The following is a 15,928-nucleotide window of genomic DNA, read 5'->3' as shown; positions in this document are numbered from 1 at the left end:
GTGCTTCGTTCAAGCACAGAGACTGCACGGTCCACCTGGGTCCAACGTGGAAGCGTCCGCTGGCCCTGACCTGCGTGCAGGGCGGGTCTGTGTGCATCCAGGGCGGCTCGCGCTGACCTCGAGTCCTGGTGTGCTGGCTCCTGGGGCCCCGGATGGCTGGAAGACTCAGGGAAATGTCCCACGTCTGTCCCCTTTGAGGAGTGGACCCTGAGCGCTCAGTATGGTTCCCTCGGAGACCCAGCGGCCATTATGGAAACTCCTCTAATTAAAACTGCATTGCTCCGAGTCGGGGTTTGGAAAGTCTCAGAATCTTAGTTCTGGTCCCTCTGGGCACCAAATAGCTAACTGGTGGCCCCCGCAGCTTGCAGCCCCGAGACGTCCAGCTGCAGCAGCAGCCCAGCTCGGCCAGGGTGGGCTCCAGGCAGGTGCTTCAGAGGGAGAGAGGGAGGCAGACATTTGATCGGGACACCGGCCCCACAGGGACCTCCTTCAGGAGAATCTGTCAGCTGAAAAGAGCTTTGTAAGTGGACGTTTCCGGGAGGCGTGGTTATAGAGACGTAGAGGCGGGGAGCCTCGTCCATTCAAGGGACACAGGCGGGCTTGCGAGCAAACTGGCACGTGCGTTCCGGAGGCTGTTCGCCGCCCGGGGAGCGGCTGGGCAGGGCCTTTAGAGACGCAGGACGCAGGACTCGGACGAGTCGCGCAAGGTGGTGCTGGTGGCTCAGCACCTTGCCTGGAGGGACACTCCCGCGGCAAACAGAATATTTCAAGCCAAGTTTCACCACCTCAACGCCGTATTTTACTTTTTACGGCCTCACCTTGCTATCACGACCCTCTCACGATGTAACATCCCACTCGCGAGAGAGGAGACCAGTCGGTGCCGCTGGGCCCGCAGCACAGACACCAGCTAACGCTCTGGGTTACAGCCGTACCGGCTTCTGCCAGCCGGCTCATGAGGACCAGGCTTGGCGTGGGTGGCCGGACACTGATGCCACGGTGTGGAACGCCTCCACGGGGCTTGCTTCCTGGCACTCCAGGGTCTCAAGACGCCCAGGGCAGAACATGTGGGGACAGGGCAGACGCCGGTACACTGCCCGTGGTGAAGCCTGGCCGCCCTGGCCGGAGGGTCACCCGGCCAGAGGGTCATCAGGAGGGAGGGTCACCCGGCCGGAGGGTCATCAGGAGGGAGGGTCACCGGCCGGAGGGTCATCACGAGGGAGGGTCACCGGCCGGAGGGTCATCAGGAGGGAGGGTCACCCGGCCGGAGGGTCATCAGGAGGGAGGGTCACGTGGCAGGAGGGTCACCCGGCAGGACGGCCTGGGGACAGTGTCCTAAGCCCCGGCGCCAGCCCCCAGCCCCCAGGTGGCGCCCGAGGAGGGTTTCTTGCCCTGGTTCTGCAGCTCTCTGGGGATCCTTTTCCAACATGTGCCCTGTCACGGTCACTCTGGTTCCTCGATGGCGCCTTCTCAAAGCTCATCCACTGGAGACGGAAGCTGCTGACCAAGGCCTGGAGCCCTCAGCGCCTGTGCCCGGTGATGCTTCCCCTGCCCTCTCCATGCTGAGTCTCTTTCCTCGCTCCTCTCTTCTCCCACCTGCTGGAGACTCCTGTTAGCCGGCTCGAAAGCCCCACGGATTCTTCCTCTAGTTTTTAAAAATTGTCTTCTTTTCTCATTTTATAATTTAAGAGAGATTTCCTCAACTTTACACTCTAACCTTCTAACTGAACTTTTTATTTCACTTGTCTTTGTTTCAAAGATATCTTTCTTGTTTTCTTGATTTTTCTTGGATTATGAAGAGACTAAGTCATACTCTTCCATTTATTCTCCTTTTCTATTGGATGACAAATTTAAAAAAATTTCTCTTTCCAGAAATGTCTGTTTTCTCCAAGGTTTTCTTTCTTTTTTGAAGGCTGTTTTGCTTTCTGCCATGTTACTTAGTGCTTCCCTTAAATGGCTGGTTGTCTTCCGAGTATCTCCCGCTGAGGCCTGTCTTGGGGGCCTGCAGATTTCTGGGGGGGCTTCGCTCCTGTCTGGAGGTTGTGGGGGACACACGCAGGCCGAGGCTGTGGTCACAGCAGCTTGGGAACCAGAGGCGGAGGGCCTCGCCCTGCACTGGGCATTCCTGCCTCCCACCCCCCCGGGTCCCGAACGCGGAGCGCCCCTTCTGCTGGGCGAGGGGGGCGCGAGGCTGAGCATCTGGAACCCCACTCTTCCTACAGAGACTTCCACTTCCTGCTCTGTTTCCGAGGCTGCCCTGAATCCTGCCGCAGGGTCCTGGGGCCCGCACACGGCGTGCTCACGCCTGGCTTCCACCCCCATGCGTCCGCTGGGCACCGCCATCCGTCTGTCCCCACAGAGCTGGACCCGAGCCCTGCGTCCCCCAGCACCTCAGCTCCCGTGACACCGTGCAGGTGAGGGAATGCTCTTTGCTTTCTGCATTTTCATTATTTTTATTTCGTGGATTTATAAAAGGAGAGCAGGTCATTTCAGTAGAGTTTTGAGATCAGTGGAGGTAAATGTGTTTTCAGGCTTTGGACCAGGACCCCCAGAAAGACGGCTGCCGCCATCGGGCCCGTAGTCCACGCCAAAGGTGCTCTCCTCTCCCCTTCCTGTGGGCCAGGGCAGCAGGAACCCAGCTGCTCCTCAACCTCAGGGAGGACTCTGGCGTGACGTGAGCCGGGCGGCCAGCGCCTGGGCGAGGCCCCAGGAGGACTCTCGGTCCAGGGGATAGACGGGACCTCTGAGTGGGCGCCTGAGGGTCAGCGGCCCCCGGCCCCTCATCAGCGACAGGAGCCCCCGAGAGGAAGCTCCAAGGGCCTGGTGATGGAGCAGGAGGGACCGGGCTCTGACGGTCACAAGGTGCCACTCAGCCTGGCCCCTGCGTACCTGACGGAACCTGAACCTTGTTGAGCCCCTGCTTGGGTTTTGTGCTGAGGAAGCTCATCCTGACAGACACTGAGGACTCAGTTTCTCTTTTTGTCTCTCCTTCTGCTTGCGAGCTAAATTCCACATCTGTCATCGCCGTGGGTCAGTCGTCCCCCCTAGAAGACGCGTTGACGTCCCAGCTCCCAGAACCTGTGAGGAGGACCCTTTTGGAAAGGGGGTCTCTGCAGATGTGAGCAGGCTGAGAAGGAGGTACACGGACCCAGTGACCTCTGCCGCAGGGACGGCACTCGGGGCTCCCGGCCTCGAGCGTGGGGCGGCCACAGGCTGGGGCCCACTGGCCCGGAAGGTCCGCGATGGCTGGCCCACTGCTGGCAGCAACAGCCCGGAGCGCAAGGGGTGTGGGGGCTCTGGAGAGAGAGTGCGAACCTCCTCCCCGTGGCCCTGCGGTGTCCGTGGGCTGGGAGCCCTGAGTGCGGTGCAGGGCAGCCAGCCGGCGCCGGCGCGGTCTTCCCATTTCCTCGAGACCGTGTGGAACTCGCGGCTCCTGCTGCCTCAGCAAACGTGCTGGCGCGAACATCAGGAAAAGCCTTCTGGGTCTCACAGGAGAGGTGTTTTGGAGATGCCGAATTCCAGCGTCAGCAAGGACCGTGTAGGTCCGTGGGTGCAGACGAAGACCTCAGGGCCAGACTGAGGAGGGAGAGGGAGGGCCCAGGAGGGCTGAGATGGGGGTGTGCCCGGGGACCCCAGGACACAGTGGTGTCCGGCAGAGGCGGGAGCCAAAGAGGACGCAGAGGAGAGTCCGTGAACCAGCCCGGCGCTCCGTCCCAGGGGGTCCCGGCGCCTCTGCCCAGGACGGCACCATGCGGACCTCTGGGAGGAGGCGAGCGGGGCGCGGGGGGCACGGCGGGGCGAGGCCGCCTCAGGGGCTGCCCCCCGCCCGGAAGTACACCCTCGGACAGAGCAGGCATCAGAGGCTGGACCGCAGGCTAAGTTCTCGTCTTAGGGCGGAGGGAGGGCAGAAATCAGCCAAGTCACAGAAAACACGCGGACTTGTAGAATTTGCATGACACAATCACATTTTTAAAATTGCTGTATTCCTGGGGTGCCTGGGTGGCTCAGTCGTTAAGCATCTGCCTTCAGCTCAGGTCATGATCCCAGGGTCCTGGGATGGAGCCCCACGTCCGGCTCCCTGCTCAGCGTGAAGTCTGCATCTCCCTCTCCTTCTGCCTCCCCCCGCCCCACTCAATCTCTCTCTCGAATAAATAAATAGATATTTTAAAAAATTGCTGTATTCCTGAAAACCTATGATTTGCTTATAAATTGAGTGTGGTGTCTTGCTGATCAGAACTGACGGGATGAGGTCTGCAGTGCAGGACCTCACGCTCTAAGGTCTCGGTGCTGTGTGTGTGTGTGTGCGTGTTCAGTTTCTTCATCTGTTTACTGGAGATAAAAATGAGCTTGTTTGTATTATTAATTGTTTGGCTTGTTCATTGGTCTACCCCATATAATTACAACAGGCTACGTTTCTCGAGGCAGAGACTGTGTAAAACATTTTTATTTCCCTAAAGACCCTAGCACGAAATAACATGCTTGTGGGAGGCATGCCTGTGGCTCTGGAGCCCCTGCCCTGTGCCGCCCTGTGGTGGACCCTCCCTGGGTGAGGAGTGCGTCCAGCACACGATTGCTCCTGTGTCCAGGGAACGCTGCGTACAACGCAGTCCTGGACACGGGGGAGCGTCTCCTGCTGCCTCAGGTAGTCGGCGGCCATGTGGCGAGGGGGCCTCCTGCACCGAGAGCCCCTGGCCAACAGCCGGCACAAACACGGAGCCTCAGTCCTGGAGCCTCAAGGACCTGAATTCCTCCAAGACCCCGAATGAGTTTGAGGTGGACGGTGAGCCCCAGGAGGGGACACCTCGGCCAGGCCATGCACGAACAGAGGTAGAAGCCGGGCGTGGTGTGAGCCGCGGGCTTGCGATACTTTGTGCAGGAACGTCCACAGCCGCCGGATGCTTGTCGGCCCCCGGGACAGAAAGATGAGGTGCGGGTGTGACATGGGCCCAGGAGGAAAGCTCCTGGGACAGAGACCAGGCCACCAGGCCAGGGTCCCCCCACCTCCCTCAGCAAAGCCTGCACTGCAGGCTCCTGCGGCCTCAGGCCAAGGAGGGTGAGCAGATGCGACCTTCACCTTCCAGCTCTCATGGGGCCTTTGGGGGTCGCAGTTTGAAGCAGATGTTGGATTTCTCCGTCCCAAATGTTTCCCGTCAAATACTGAAACATGGAGATTAAAATACAGGGTCACATGCTGAGGGGCTTTCAGAGGCAGTGGTCAGCACGGGGCCGTGCAGAGGGGACCAGCCCCACGGGGCACGTCTGGACCAGGCCCGTTGGCAGCCACCTGCAAAGGGTGGTGCATTCAGATGTCCCGAAGGCTTTCCCAAGAAGTTAGGGAATTGCTAAGGCCAACTGCCCACGGAAACCGCTCTGAGGATGAGCAGAGGGACCTGTGGGGCAGTGAGTGCTCAGGACTCAGAGTCCAGTTTCATCCTGGACGCTCTCCTTCTGGGGCTGTGTGATGCAGGAGGGTGTGCGGGCAGCTCTGGTCGAGGGCACGGGCTCTGCAGCCCCACACGCGTCCCCCACAAAGGAGAACTATTTCCTCAGCAAGATCTCGCTGTATCCCCTCTTCCTGGGGAGTTCTAGTCCTGCACAAAGGATGGTCCCTCTGCAGGGAGGAAGCTGCCTGCCAGGCCTCCTCTGGCAACAAGACAAATCTGGGGCCAGCAAACAACCCATGAACAAAGCATGGAGACATCTTCCCGCAGACGGGCCACCTGGTGAGATGACCAAAGGGTGGCCCAAGGGGTGTGGGGGCCTGGCTACCTTCCCAGAAACAGGCGCCCAGCAAATCCCCATCCAGCGTGCTCTCTGGCCCTGGATGCACATCTTCTCCATCCCCTTCTAGCGCAGCGACTCCTTCTGGAGGGGGGCCACCCGAGCCCTCCACCCCTCCTCCTCCGGGAAAGAAATCTAGAAGACCTCTCTTCCTGTGTTGTAAAGGGAAGCACGATGCGTTCAATCTGCTTTCGTGACGCAGAAAACCACCGCTGGTCTGGGGAGCTCCGGCCACGACCTCCCAGTTTCCTCCGCCTCTTGGAGCCGGCAGCAGAAGCCAGAGGAGAGAGCTCAGAGAGGGTGGAAGGGTGAGGGACCGGGGGCTGCACAGAGTCCAGAGGGAAGATTCCTGAGGCGACAAGGCCCCGGGTTCACCACCGCTTGGATCACAGTTGGTAGAGCCACGGATTCCCCGAAGCTGTGGAATTTGGGTTTGTCATCAGAGGCCTTGAGTACAGAGCACCTGGAAGCTCCTCGGGGGTCCTCTGTGCATCGTGTGGCCTTGGAGGGAGGAGCAAGGTCTCAGCTGTGAGAGGACTCACTGCAGAGGCGGATGTCTCCATGGTGGGCAGAGGGCAGGGCTGTTCCTCTGGCGAGGTCGGCTGGGGAGGGAGAGGTCTGCCCTGCTCTGCTTCCCCGCTGCCTGGAGAAGAGCAGGTGACCCCCCAGGGAGGCCCAAAGGACGCCTAGCAGGCCCGGCTGGGTGCCACCCCAAGTCCCTGTACTGTGAGCGTCCCGGGCTGGGTCTTGCAGGTGGACACAGGTGGTCCGTGTGTGATGCCCGCCGGACAGGCTTTTCTCCTTATGGGCCGTGTGCCCAGGGGAGAGCGTCTTGCCTTCTTGGTGTTGGTTGTCTGATCTAAAATCGGGACCATACAGATCTCAGGTGCTGTGGTTCAGTGATTGTGTATGTGTTTGTAAAAAACTATGGCTTCTCAACATAGCATAGAGCTTTCCTCTTCTTCTTGGGCCCACAAAGACTCCATCTCCCCCACATCCCAAAGGTGGACTACATCTCCCAGCATCCCCTGGGAAGACTACATCTCCCAGCATCCCTTGCATTTGGTGATGCTGAGCCCTGGGTCTACCCATGAAGGGGAGCAAGTGGTAGGTGCTCCTCCAGAGGATTGCGTGAGTTGATTGATTATAAAATAACTCACGGAGTAAATACTCAGGACGGGGGCTTATTTTTAATGCAATTCTCTTGGCAAGTATCAAGCAAAATAAACATTCGGAAAAAGGCTGTCTCCCCGTTTGTGATGAACTGTAAGGAACCTGAAAATAAAATAAATCAGGTTTTGGGTCTGGGTGGAAAGTTTAAGAGGGTCTAGGCGGGGCCTTTTTGAAAAAACTTCATGTTGGTCAAGCCCAGTGAAAGATAAGACGAGTTCTAAGATTGCTTATTACTTTTCCAGGGTTAGCATTAGGGACTTTGATTTGGGGGCCCCTTCCTAATCGTACTGGAAGTGCGGTGAGCGGGATGGGAGAGACGTGCTCTGCCCTCACACTCCCACACAGAGAAGCAGGTGCAAGAGCTGAGGACACCGCCTCCCCCCTCGGGCTCCGGGGTCAGGGGGACTCTGGCGGAGCATCCCCCTCTGTCCTGCCCTTCCACCTAACGCCTCTGGTGCCCGGACTGTGGTCTGGAGCCTGCTGCCTCGGGACTCTTCCCACCTGGTGAAGCATTCCCTACTCGGATGAGGCAGGCTCTGCACCAAATGAACACACCCCTCCTTCCTATTTTCACTGATGTGTGGCGGCATTTCGTAAATGCTGGTATGTGGGGCCCAGGCAAGGTGCTGTGGGTGTGGGGTCCAGGGAATGGTCCCATGGATAGAAACCTTTGCAGCAGAGCAGGGCAGACCCTGCCATTACTCGGTGGTGGGGCACAAGTGCAGGGACCGCTGGGCTGGGAGAGGGAAGTGGGCCTGTGTCACCGGGTCCATAAATATGCTGAGGGTTGAGGGGAGGCCGCACAGCTCAGAGGAGGAGGCCTGGAAGGCAGGAGGCAGGCCGCCCAGGTGTGAGTCCTGCTCTGTCACTTACACACTCCCTGCAGTCACGTCACCCGTCTTGCCTGAGTTCTAGTCTTTAACCGGGCAGACGATGGTGCCTATGTCTCTGGGCTCCCACGAAGACTCCGAGGGTTAACACAGGAAGGTGCTTGCAACGCTGCTGGGCACACGGGGAGCCCCACACATGCTGGAGGATGAGGAGGCCTTTTCAGGGCAGAGGGGGAGGTAGAGAGGGAGGTGAGAGGTGCAAAGACGAGGAGGGAATGGCGTTCAGCCGCGGGCTGGGAGTGGGGGACGGTCCCAGAGACGCAGCCAGGTCGAGGGACTGGCAGGGGTAGGCTGGGCTGTGGGGCGCCCCGTCAGCCAGCCCCTCCCAGCTCCTGCCCGTCCCTGCCCCCCACACCCACTTTCAGTGGCCCTCGTGACCCAGTGCCCCGGTGTTTCCCCAGGGCTGCGCCAGGATGCCGCCTGCTTAGCTTTCTCACGTGCCGCTGGCTGTCCCCCAGGCAGCTGCTGGACGGTCACTGGGTCCTGAGGGCCCTCCCCCTGCCCGCCCGCTGCCCGCTGACCCCCTCTCCGCAGCAGTTTCTCCTTGGGCCCACCTGCCCTGACCCCCGGCCCAGGCTCTGACCTCCCCCGAGCTCTGCCTGCCCGTCCGCCCGGCTCTTCAGTGTCTTTCTGTCCCCGGCTTTTCCCTTTTTGATAACAGGCCCTTTCTCTCTTCCTGAGGCTGTGCCCCCGCCCGAGCCTTTGGGGGATACTGGCCCCTCACCCCGCGTCTCTTCTACCTCCAGCCGCATCCCCGCTCGCCCCTCCGACACCCGCCCTCTGCCCTCTGGCTTCTCCCAGGCCGGTTTGGGTCGCTGGGTCTCCTTGCCTCGCGGTCCCCAACTGGGTTTTCTGGAACCCTCTGCCCAGCCCCCGGGAGGTGCGTGCGGCCACTGGACGGCCCACTGCTGCTACTTTGGGGGACCACGCTCGTTCTGCTCACGGCTGGCCTTCGAAGTGAGGATGGGGAGCAGCCCCGGCGGGGAGACTTGGTCATTCCCGAAGACTCGACAAGCATCCCTCGGGCCTGGAGGGCATGAGCTATAAAAATGTGCCAAATAATCAGAAAGCAAGGAGCTCTACTTTCCTTATTATCCGAATGTTAGAGACACATCCCAATAGAAATTTGTCTGATTTATATGAGAAAATATCTGGTTTTGAACGACTTGTTTTTCATCTTAAACACTGCTTTTTTAGGAAGACTCAGGCAATCCTAAAGATAAAATAAGACATTGTCCATGTCCTGTACAGCGGCCCTGCTCAGGATGGACTGGAGACCCGAGAGCGTGGCCCCCAGCCTCGAAGAAACAAAATAAATGAAACGGTTTCACAGCACGTGGGGACGGTGGGCGCGCAGAGCTCCGTGGCTCCAACTGTCCTTGTCCCCACGGCCCCCGCGGTCCCCGCGGCCCCCGCAGCCGTGACCTCCCTGAGGAGGAAACTGGGGGCAGCAGCTCCATGGCCCCAAAGCCCCAGACCTATGCTCCTGCTTCGTCTGCTGTTTACATCCTGGCACCGTTAAACACCACCCTTTACCGCCCGAGGAGCCGCCACAGTTTGGGGGAAAGGGGACGAACGGGACATTTCTGTGTCCGTGGAGTCTTTGTTCTGATTCTAAACCTGCTGTTTTCACAGCACAGGGGGAAGAGGAGGAACCCCCCGTCTCAGCACATCAGCGGGGTCTTCCCAGGGCCCCTCCTAACCGAGGCCTTAAGGTTTGGGAGGCCCACGGCCCGTCGCTCCCCACGGCGGGGCCACAGCTTCCGGGAGACAATGTCTGCACCCCTGGCCGGGTTCTCGCCAGGACGACTGTTCTCACACCGTCCGGGAATCACGGTTTGCCTGCCCAACAGCATAAATGAAAACGATAGGATGTGGTTCAGCCTTATAAGGAGGGACATTCGGACACCTGCCACATATGGGGGACGCTGCTCAGTGAGGTGAGCCAGACGCAGAAGGACAAACTGCATGATCCCACTCATCGGAGGTCCCTGGAGGACTCCGACGTGTAGAAGCAGAAAGTGGATGGTGGGCGCCAGGCGCTGGAGGGGCGGGGTGGGGGCGAGGGTTTACAGGGACAGGGCATCAGTTTGGGAAGATGGTAAAGTTCTGGAGGTGGATGGTGGGGATGCTGCACGACATCGTGAGTGACCTCAATGTCACTGAGCTGTGCACCCCAAAATAGTTAAGGTGGGAAGATGTGTTTTTTACCACAATGGAAGCAAAATGCCGTCGGCTCGGCTCACAGTGCTGCTCATCCCCTTTCCCCACGTGCCCCCTGGCCTGTTTTCCTTCACGCACAGTCAGACCCTACAAAAGATGGGGCTCCATCACCCAACACCTGTGGGCTCAGAGCCCTTGCCTACAGGCACATCGAGGTGGCTGTTCACAGCGTCTGATTCAGCTTTATAGTCAGAGGAGGCTTCCGGTCTGTGTAGCTCCACCACCCACGGCAGGAGCTCTGACTTGAACGCCCTCTGACCGCCCTGCAATGCCCCCTCCCAGGCCCTGTGCAGGCTCGTCCAGCAGAGCTGGTGGCCCTCGTGCGGGGCAGGTGTCATGGGTCACGTCTGGGGACCTTGTGGCTTCGGCAGGGACCTGGGCCAAAGAGGGAGCCTTCCTGGCCCTGGGGGCAGGCGGCAAACCCCGGGGCTTGGGGCTAGTGTCTGTAGAGCAGGACCGGGGCCGTCCCAGTACGAGCGGTGTGGTCCATGCGAGCACAGAGACAGAAAGGTCGCTGTGCACGCCCGGAGTCGTGAGCCCGCGTGGGGCTTCGTGGGCCCCTCTGTCCGCGGGGGACACCAGGGCCTTGAGCCATTGCTGAGAGATTAGGTCAGGGAAAGGCATTCATGTTTCCGCTTTAGGCTCCCTGATCCCATCTGAGTTCTCTACCTGAGCAGGAATTTAACAATTAAAAATCAACCTTCCTCTTGAGGAACATTTCAAGGCTCATTCCGTACTCCTGAACCTCCCGTGACTCCCGGTTTGCAAACTGACATTGGTTCGTTCTGTGCTGGACCTGGCTTTACTGCGTTTCTCCTTCCAGCCTGGTTTCCAAGGAGCTGGGGACGCCCGCCCGGTTAACTGACTCCATTGGCCTCTGTGATTTGTCTACACCGCCCACCCTAACCCAACCATGGGGACCCACCGAGTGTCCTTTGATTCAACGGACAGGCCTCTTCTGCTAAGATAATCGAACTGCATATATTTCTTCTAAAAGTAAGCGAGTAAAAGTTAATGGGGTGATCGGCTCTTCTGGAAATGTCCTGATGCATTTTTGGCCCAGGCATGCAGCATGAGGCCCCTGTGCCAAATACCGTCCTCCTTCCCTGCGTGCGGCCTGCCCGCCATCTTTAGCCCAAAGGATTAAACCTACAGATACTCGTATGTGTGCAGAATTCCAGCCTGTTTCTCTCTGTGGATCCTGATCCAAGACCTGTGAAAGCCTCTGTCCTGACCCAGGATAGGAATGAGATTTGCTTCTTAAACACGCTCAAGGGTTTTCCTCTCTTCGCTGGGGAAGGTCATGAGTTTGGAAGCAGTGTTCCACCTTCTCTTTCTAAATGGGGGTGTTGAGTTAGGCCGTGACGGACACTCCTGGTGGGGCTGCCCGGGCCTGGTGCCAGGACAGAGGGCCACTCACCTCCGGTGTGTGAGGAAGCTGCCGCTGACGTGCCCCGACCCGTCACAGCCCGGCGTGGGACACGACATGCCCTCCGTCTTGACCGACTTCCAGGAGAACTGCGAGCCATTGAGGTACCCGTCCTTCTGTCTCTTGGCGGCCAGGGGGCACCCTGACGCGCTTCGATGGGAGGCGTACTTCCCGGTTATGTGGCCCTGGCCATCACACCCGGGAACGGGACATCTGGGGGGCAGAAGAGACACACTCTGAGGTCTTGGCGCCATATACCTGGCAGACTCTCCAGCAAGGTCAAAATAACCTGGCTCGAAGAAAAACCATCACACTCTACTCCAGCAAAGACAAAGACAGAGGAAAATCTCTGAAAGTACCACCTAGCGGCGAACCGAGGGACCTTCTGTCGTGGGAATGCCTGGTCCGCTGCCGACGGAGGGGGCTGTTTGGGGCAGGATGTCTGCTCTTGGTGAACAATGTTGCACACCAGCAGGGGAAAAAGAATCTGTCCTTGTAGCAAGTGAGGTGCAGGTGTCTGTTTAAAAGACACCACGTTTGGACAGAATCAGTTTTTATGGTAGAAGAATGCAAAGTCAAGGAGAAATTGCAGGATTATTTTTTATGATTTTATAAACCCGTGGTTTTCTCGAGAGCTAGAAAACATTTGTTTGCTTGGCCGTGTTCTCCACAGGCCATCAAACACCTCCAGCCAGAGAGGATTTGAAGCAGGGGAGATAGTATTTAATAAAGTCTCCTGGATAGTGCTGGTGTGTGGTACACCATAGGTATATTTTGCGGGAATAAAAGGGGAAAATCGTTGGCGGGAGCTAAAGGTCAATGGTAGGCTAATGCCTGCTTCTGAAACCTCTCGCCACGGAGGGACCAAGGACACACAACCCCAACCGCTTACGGTTATCTCAAAGAAGGTGGGTGTGATTCAGTCGGGGCCCCTCATAAGCCCCAAACTGGTGGGTTTTGCATTTTCTTTTTAATGGCAAAGTTTACATTCTACAAAATTTATAGTACCCATTTACTTGGTTAAGGTTTATTTTAATACTTTTTATTTTAATTAATTTTTATCTTGTTTTAATCAAACATTTTTCTCCAAAGACACTGAGATCAACATTTCAGGAAGATAGTGCCAGGTTTATCTTAGGGATTTTTGGGACCTGGGTTCTGGGCAACAGTTTGGGGCAAACGGCCAGGTGGACTGCCGGGCTGAGGGGCTTGCCCGTGTGCTGGAAGCCCCAGGCACCCACGCTCTCACGGCCTGCCTGAGAGCAAGGCAGACAGCAGCTACATGATTCTCAAAAGCCGGAATGTTGGCCAATGTTGGCTTTCAGTGTTGGAGCTGATGCCTTCGTAGACATTCGTGGATCTGCCTCTCCCAGTCAGCGAACTGCTTTTCCCACCCTGGGCTAAAGGGAAGCGTCCGGGGTCCAACCCCCAGGGCTACAGGGAAGCGTCCGGGGTCCAACCCCCACGGCTACAGGGAAGCGTCCGGGGTCCGGCCCCCAGGGCTAGAGGGAAGCGTCCGTGGTCCAACCCCCACGGCTACAGGGAAGCGTCTCAGGGTCCGGTCCCCAGGGCTAGAGGGAAGCGTCCCGGGTCCAACCCCCGGGCCAAAGGGAAGCGTCCGGGGTCCAACCCCCAGGGCTACAGGGAAGCGTCTCGGGGTCCGGTCCCCAGGGCTAGAGGGAAGCGTCCCGGGTCCAACCCCCAGGGCTACAGGGAAGAGTCCGGGGTCCAACCCCCAGGGCTACAGGGAAGCGTCCGGGGTCCGTCCCCCACGGCTAGAGGGAAGCATCTCGGGGTCCAGCCCTCGGGCCAAAGGGAAGCGTCCGGGGTCCAACCCCCAGGGCTACAGGGAAGCATCCGGGGTCCGCCCCCCACAGCTAGAGGGAAGTGTCCGGCGTCCAACCCCCACGGCTAGAGGGAAGCATCGGGGGTCCCGTTACTCAGAGCGTCAGATGTGTGGAGAGTCCCTGGCTACACCACCTGCTATTTCGATGGTGCATTCAGCGGCCGGCAAGGGGGCTCTGGGTGCGGATTCCGGATCTGGCCTTGGGGTGACTGACGTCCCCTCCTCCCCGCTGATCCTGCCGGAAGCCCGCCCCCTCCCTGCCCAGCCTGCACGTGTACCTGATGGGCTCCTGGTCTTCTTTGTCTTCCTTGCTCTGTGCTATCCTGATGCCGCTCTTCTTTGCTCTCGGGCAACCTGAAAGACTAGAGAAGGGACAGGGCTTCAGGAGACATCCGCTCTGCGGGGCTGGCTGACTTCCTTCCCGCACCGGCTGCTCGGACCCCGCTTTCTGCAGAAGCCGGAGCTTCTCCCCATGAGCACAAACTCTGGGAGGAGGGCCGTTCTGGGGGCAGCCCCTCTGCGTGGAGACAGGCTGGGGTGCCTGGCTGAGAGAGGATGGGCGGCCAGGCGCAGAGAAGGGGCCACTTGGAGCAAGAGAACACGCACTCCCTGGGTCTCTCTTGGTGACCCGTTTTCCCCAGCCCTGCCCTCTGGGGGGAACATGGTATAGACTTCAGTGTGTCTGCAGAAGGTACAGAGGGATTGTCAAAATTTTGGAAATAGAAGCTCACATTTACCTATAGGAAAATTTCCAGCTGGAACAGAAAAAGTACTCACGTATGGATGGGCATATACATAGCCTGACAATAGGCTATTACATGAGATTATACACAAGAATATATAGAATAGATGGGATCCCTTGCAAAGAACTGAAGAACCAGAAACTAGGCCTTTTACTGAGACGCCCAGGACACGTGGCCTCGGACTCCAGGGTAGACACACAGCAGTGGTGCAGGCGGGGCTCGGGCCACTGTTCCCGCTGGGCCTGGGCTTGCGGTGCGTCCTTCCTGGGTCAGTCCCAGCTCCCTTCCGGGCACGTGGGTTCTCAGGTGGAGGTGCGGCTCCATCCACGGGAGGTCTGTTCCCCAGCACGGCACCCTGTGTCCTCCGCCTTTTTCCTTCTTTGTGAGGCTGCCAGGCTCCTCTGCGGTGAGAAGCAGCACCCGCAGTCAGAGGGGGCGTGCGGGGGGCCTGGGCTCTGGGCTGGGGCTTCGGGCGCCCAGGCCGGCCCCTCCTGTCTCCAACGGCACGTGTTCCTACCCCCTCACGCCTGTCTCCTTCAGCAGGGGCACGGGAAACACCAGGTATGCCTGCATTCTCTCTCTCCAGCTACCTTCATCCCCACCCCGGACCCGGTTTTGAGGTAAAACTTAGGGAAGTGGGGGTCCTCTTGCCCCACCTCTGACTGCTCAGCAGCTGCCCTCACCGTGGTCTGGCTTCTCATCTCTGCCTGGAAAAGTGCTCTTGCCCAGGTCACCGTGACCTGAAGCCGGTGGGCGCTCCTGGCCCCGGGGCAGGGTACCACCTGCAGCCCCTGGGACGCTCCTCCGGAGCCTGGTGCAGCCTCCGCATCTGCGGGTCCGTGTCCTGCCTGCCCTGGGGCCCTGACCGTGCTCACGCTCCTTGTGCCCCTCCCTTCCTTCCTTGCTGCAGCCACGGGCCCAGCGTGTCCTAAGTATCTTCGAAATCGGCCACCTTCTCCCTCCGAGACGCTGCGTTAGACCAGGCCGGCACTCATGGGCGCTGCACTCAGGCACTCTGTTTAAGACCTTCCAGTGGCTCACCGCCAAATTCCTCCACGTGCGCACGAGGCTCCCGGGGCCCGGCCCTGCCACCAGTTCTGTCCCCGCTGCCCCCGCCCCCGCTCCGTCCGCCTGCTCGCAGGCACGTCGTCCCAGACGTCTTCCTGGGTGCAGGGGCCCTGCTGACCGCCCGGCCCGGGAGCCCGGGGAGCCCTGTCCCTTGCGTCACGTGCACCGTGCTGACGCCGTCCACTTACGTAGCACTTGCGACTCAAGCCACGAGCACTGAGCTGTGTGCTCGTTCACCTTCATCCAGGCCATTCGCGCAGCGGGGACTCTGTGCGCCCTCGGCCCCTGCCGGCTGGGCGGGGAGACCTGCTGACCACCCCTGCTGTCCCGGCCGCCACCGCTTTCATTCCCAGCTCCGATCTCCTCCTGGATGAGTCCGTCACCTCCGAGCCACGCTTTCGGATCCAGGAATCCCGGGTGACACTTGTGTTGTACTCTACATGATGACGTCTCCTGCATAGATGTCCCACGGTCCCACGTCGCTGACACGGGGGGCTCGCGGCATGTCTGAGTCTGGATCTGAGATCTCATGGATTTTGGAAATACCGCCGACACTTTCAGAACCCCTGCCCTCTGTGGGTGGGGGCAAGGCCGGGGTGGGGTGCGCGGGCGGCACCTAGGTGGGCGCTTAGGGAGTGCTGTGTGGGGGGCTCGCCGTGGTGGACAGAGAGGCGCTGCGTCCCTGACTCTGGCTGAAGAGATGTGTGCCCGTGTGGGGACTGATGGCCGCACTGAGCAGGCCTGAGGAGTGTCCTTGTTGTGCTTGGGACCCCGGCCC

At 59.3% G+C, this 15,928-nt stretch overlaps 1 protein-coding gene across 1 annotated transcript; it reads right to left on the bottom strand.

Moving 5' to 3' along the window:
• Nucleotides 1-11,480: 11,480 nt before the first annotated feature.
• On the bottom strand, nt 11,481-15,655 carry LOC110587227 (myelin transcription factor 1-like protein). The gene is made up of 3 exons (XM_044912158.1): nt 15,591-15,655; nt 13,618-13,701; nt 11,481-11,706 (listed from the first exon to the last, which is right to left on the bottom strand). Exons 1-3 carry the CDS (start codon nt 15,653-15,655, stop codon nt 11,481-11,483), a joined length of 375 nt encoding a protein of 124 aa, XP_044768093.1.
• Nucleotides 15,656-15,928: the final 273 nt, after the last annotated feature.

This window comes from Neomonachus schauinslandi, unplaced genomic scaffold (genome assembly GCF_002201575.2).
Source record: "Neomonachus schauinslandi unplaced genomic scaffold, ASM220157v2 HiC_scaffold_206, whole genome shotgun sequence".
Classification (NCBI taxonomy): domain Eukaryota; kingdom Metazoa; phylum Chordata; class Mammalia; order Carnivora; family Phocidae; genus Neomonachus; species Neomonachus schauinslandi.
Note: the sequence above shows the minus strand (reverse complement) of the source record. Positions and strands in the feature narration are given on the sequence as shown.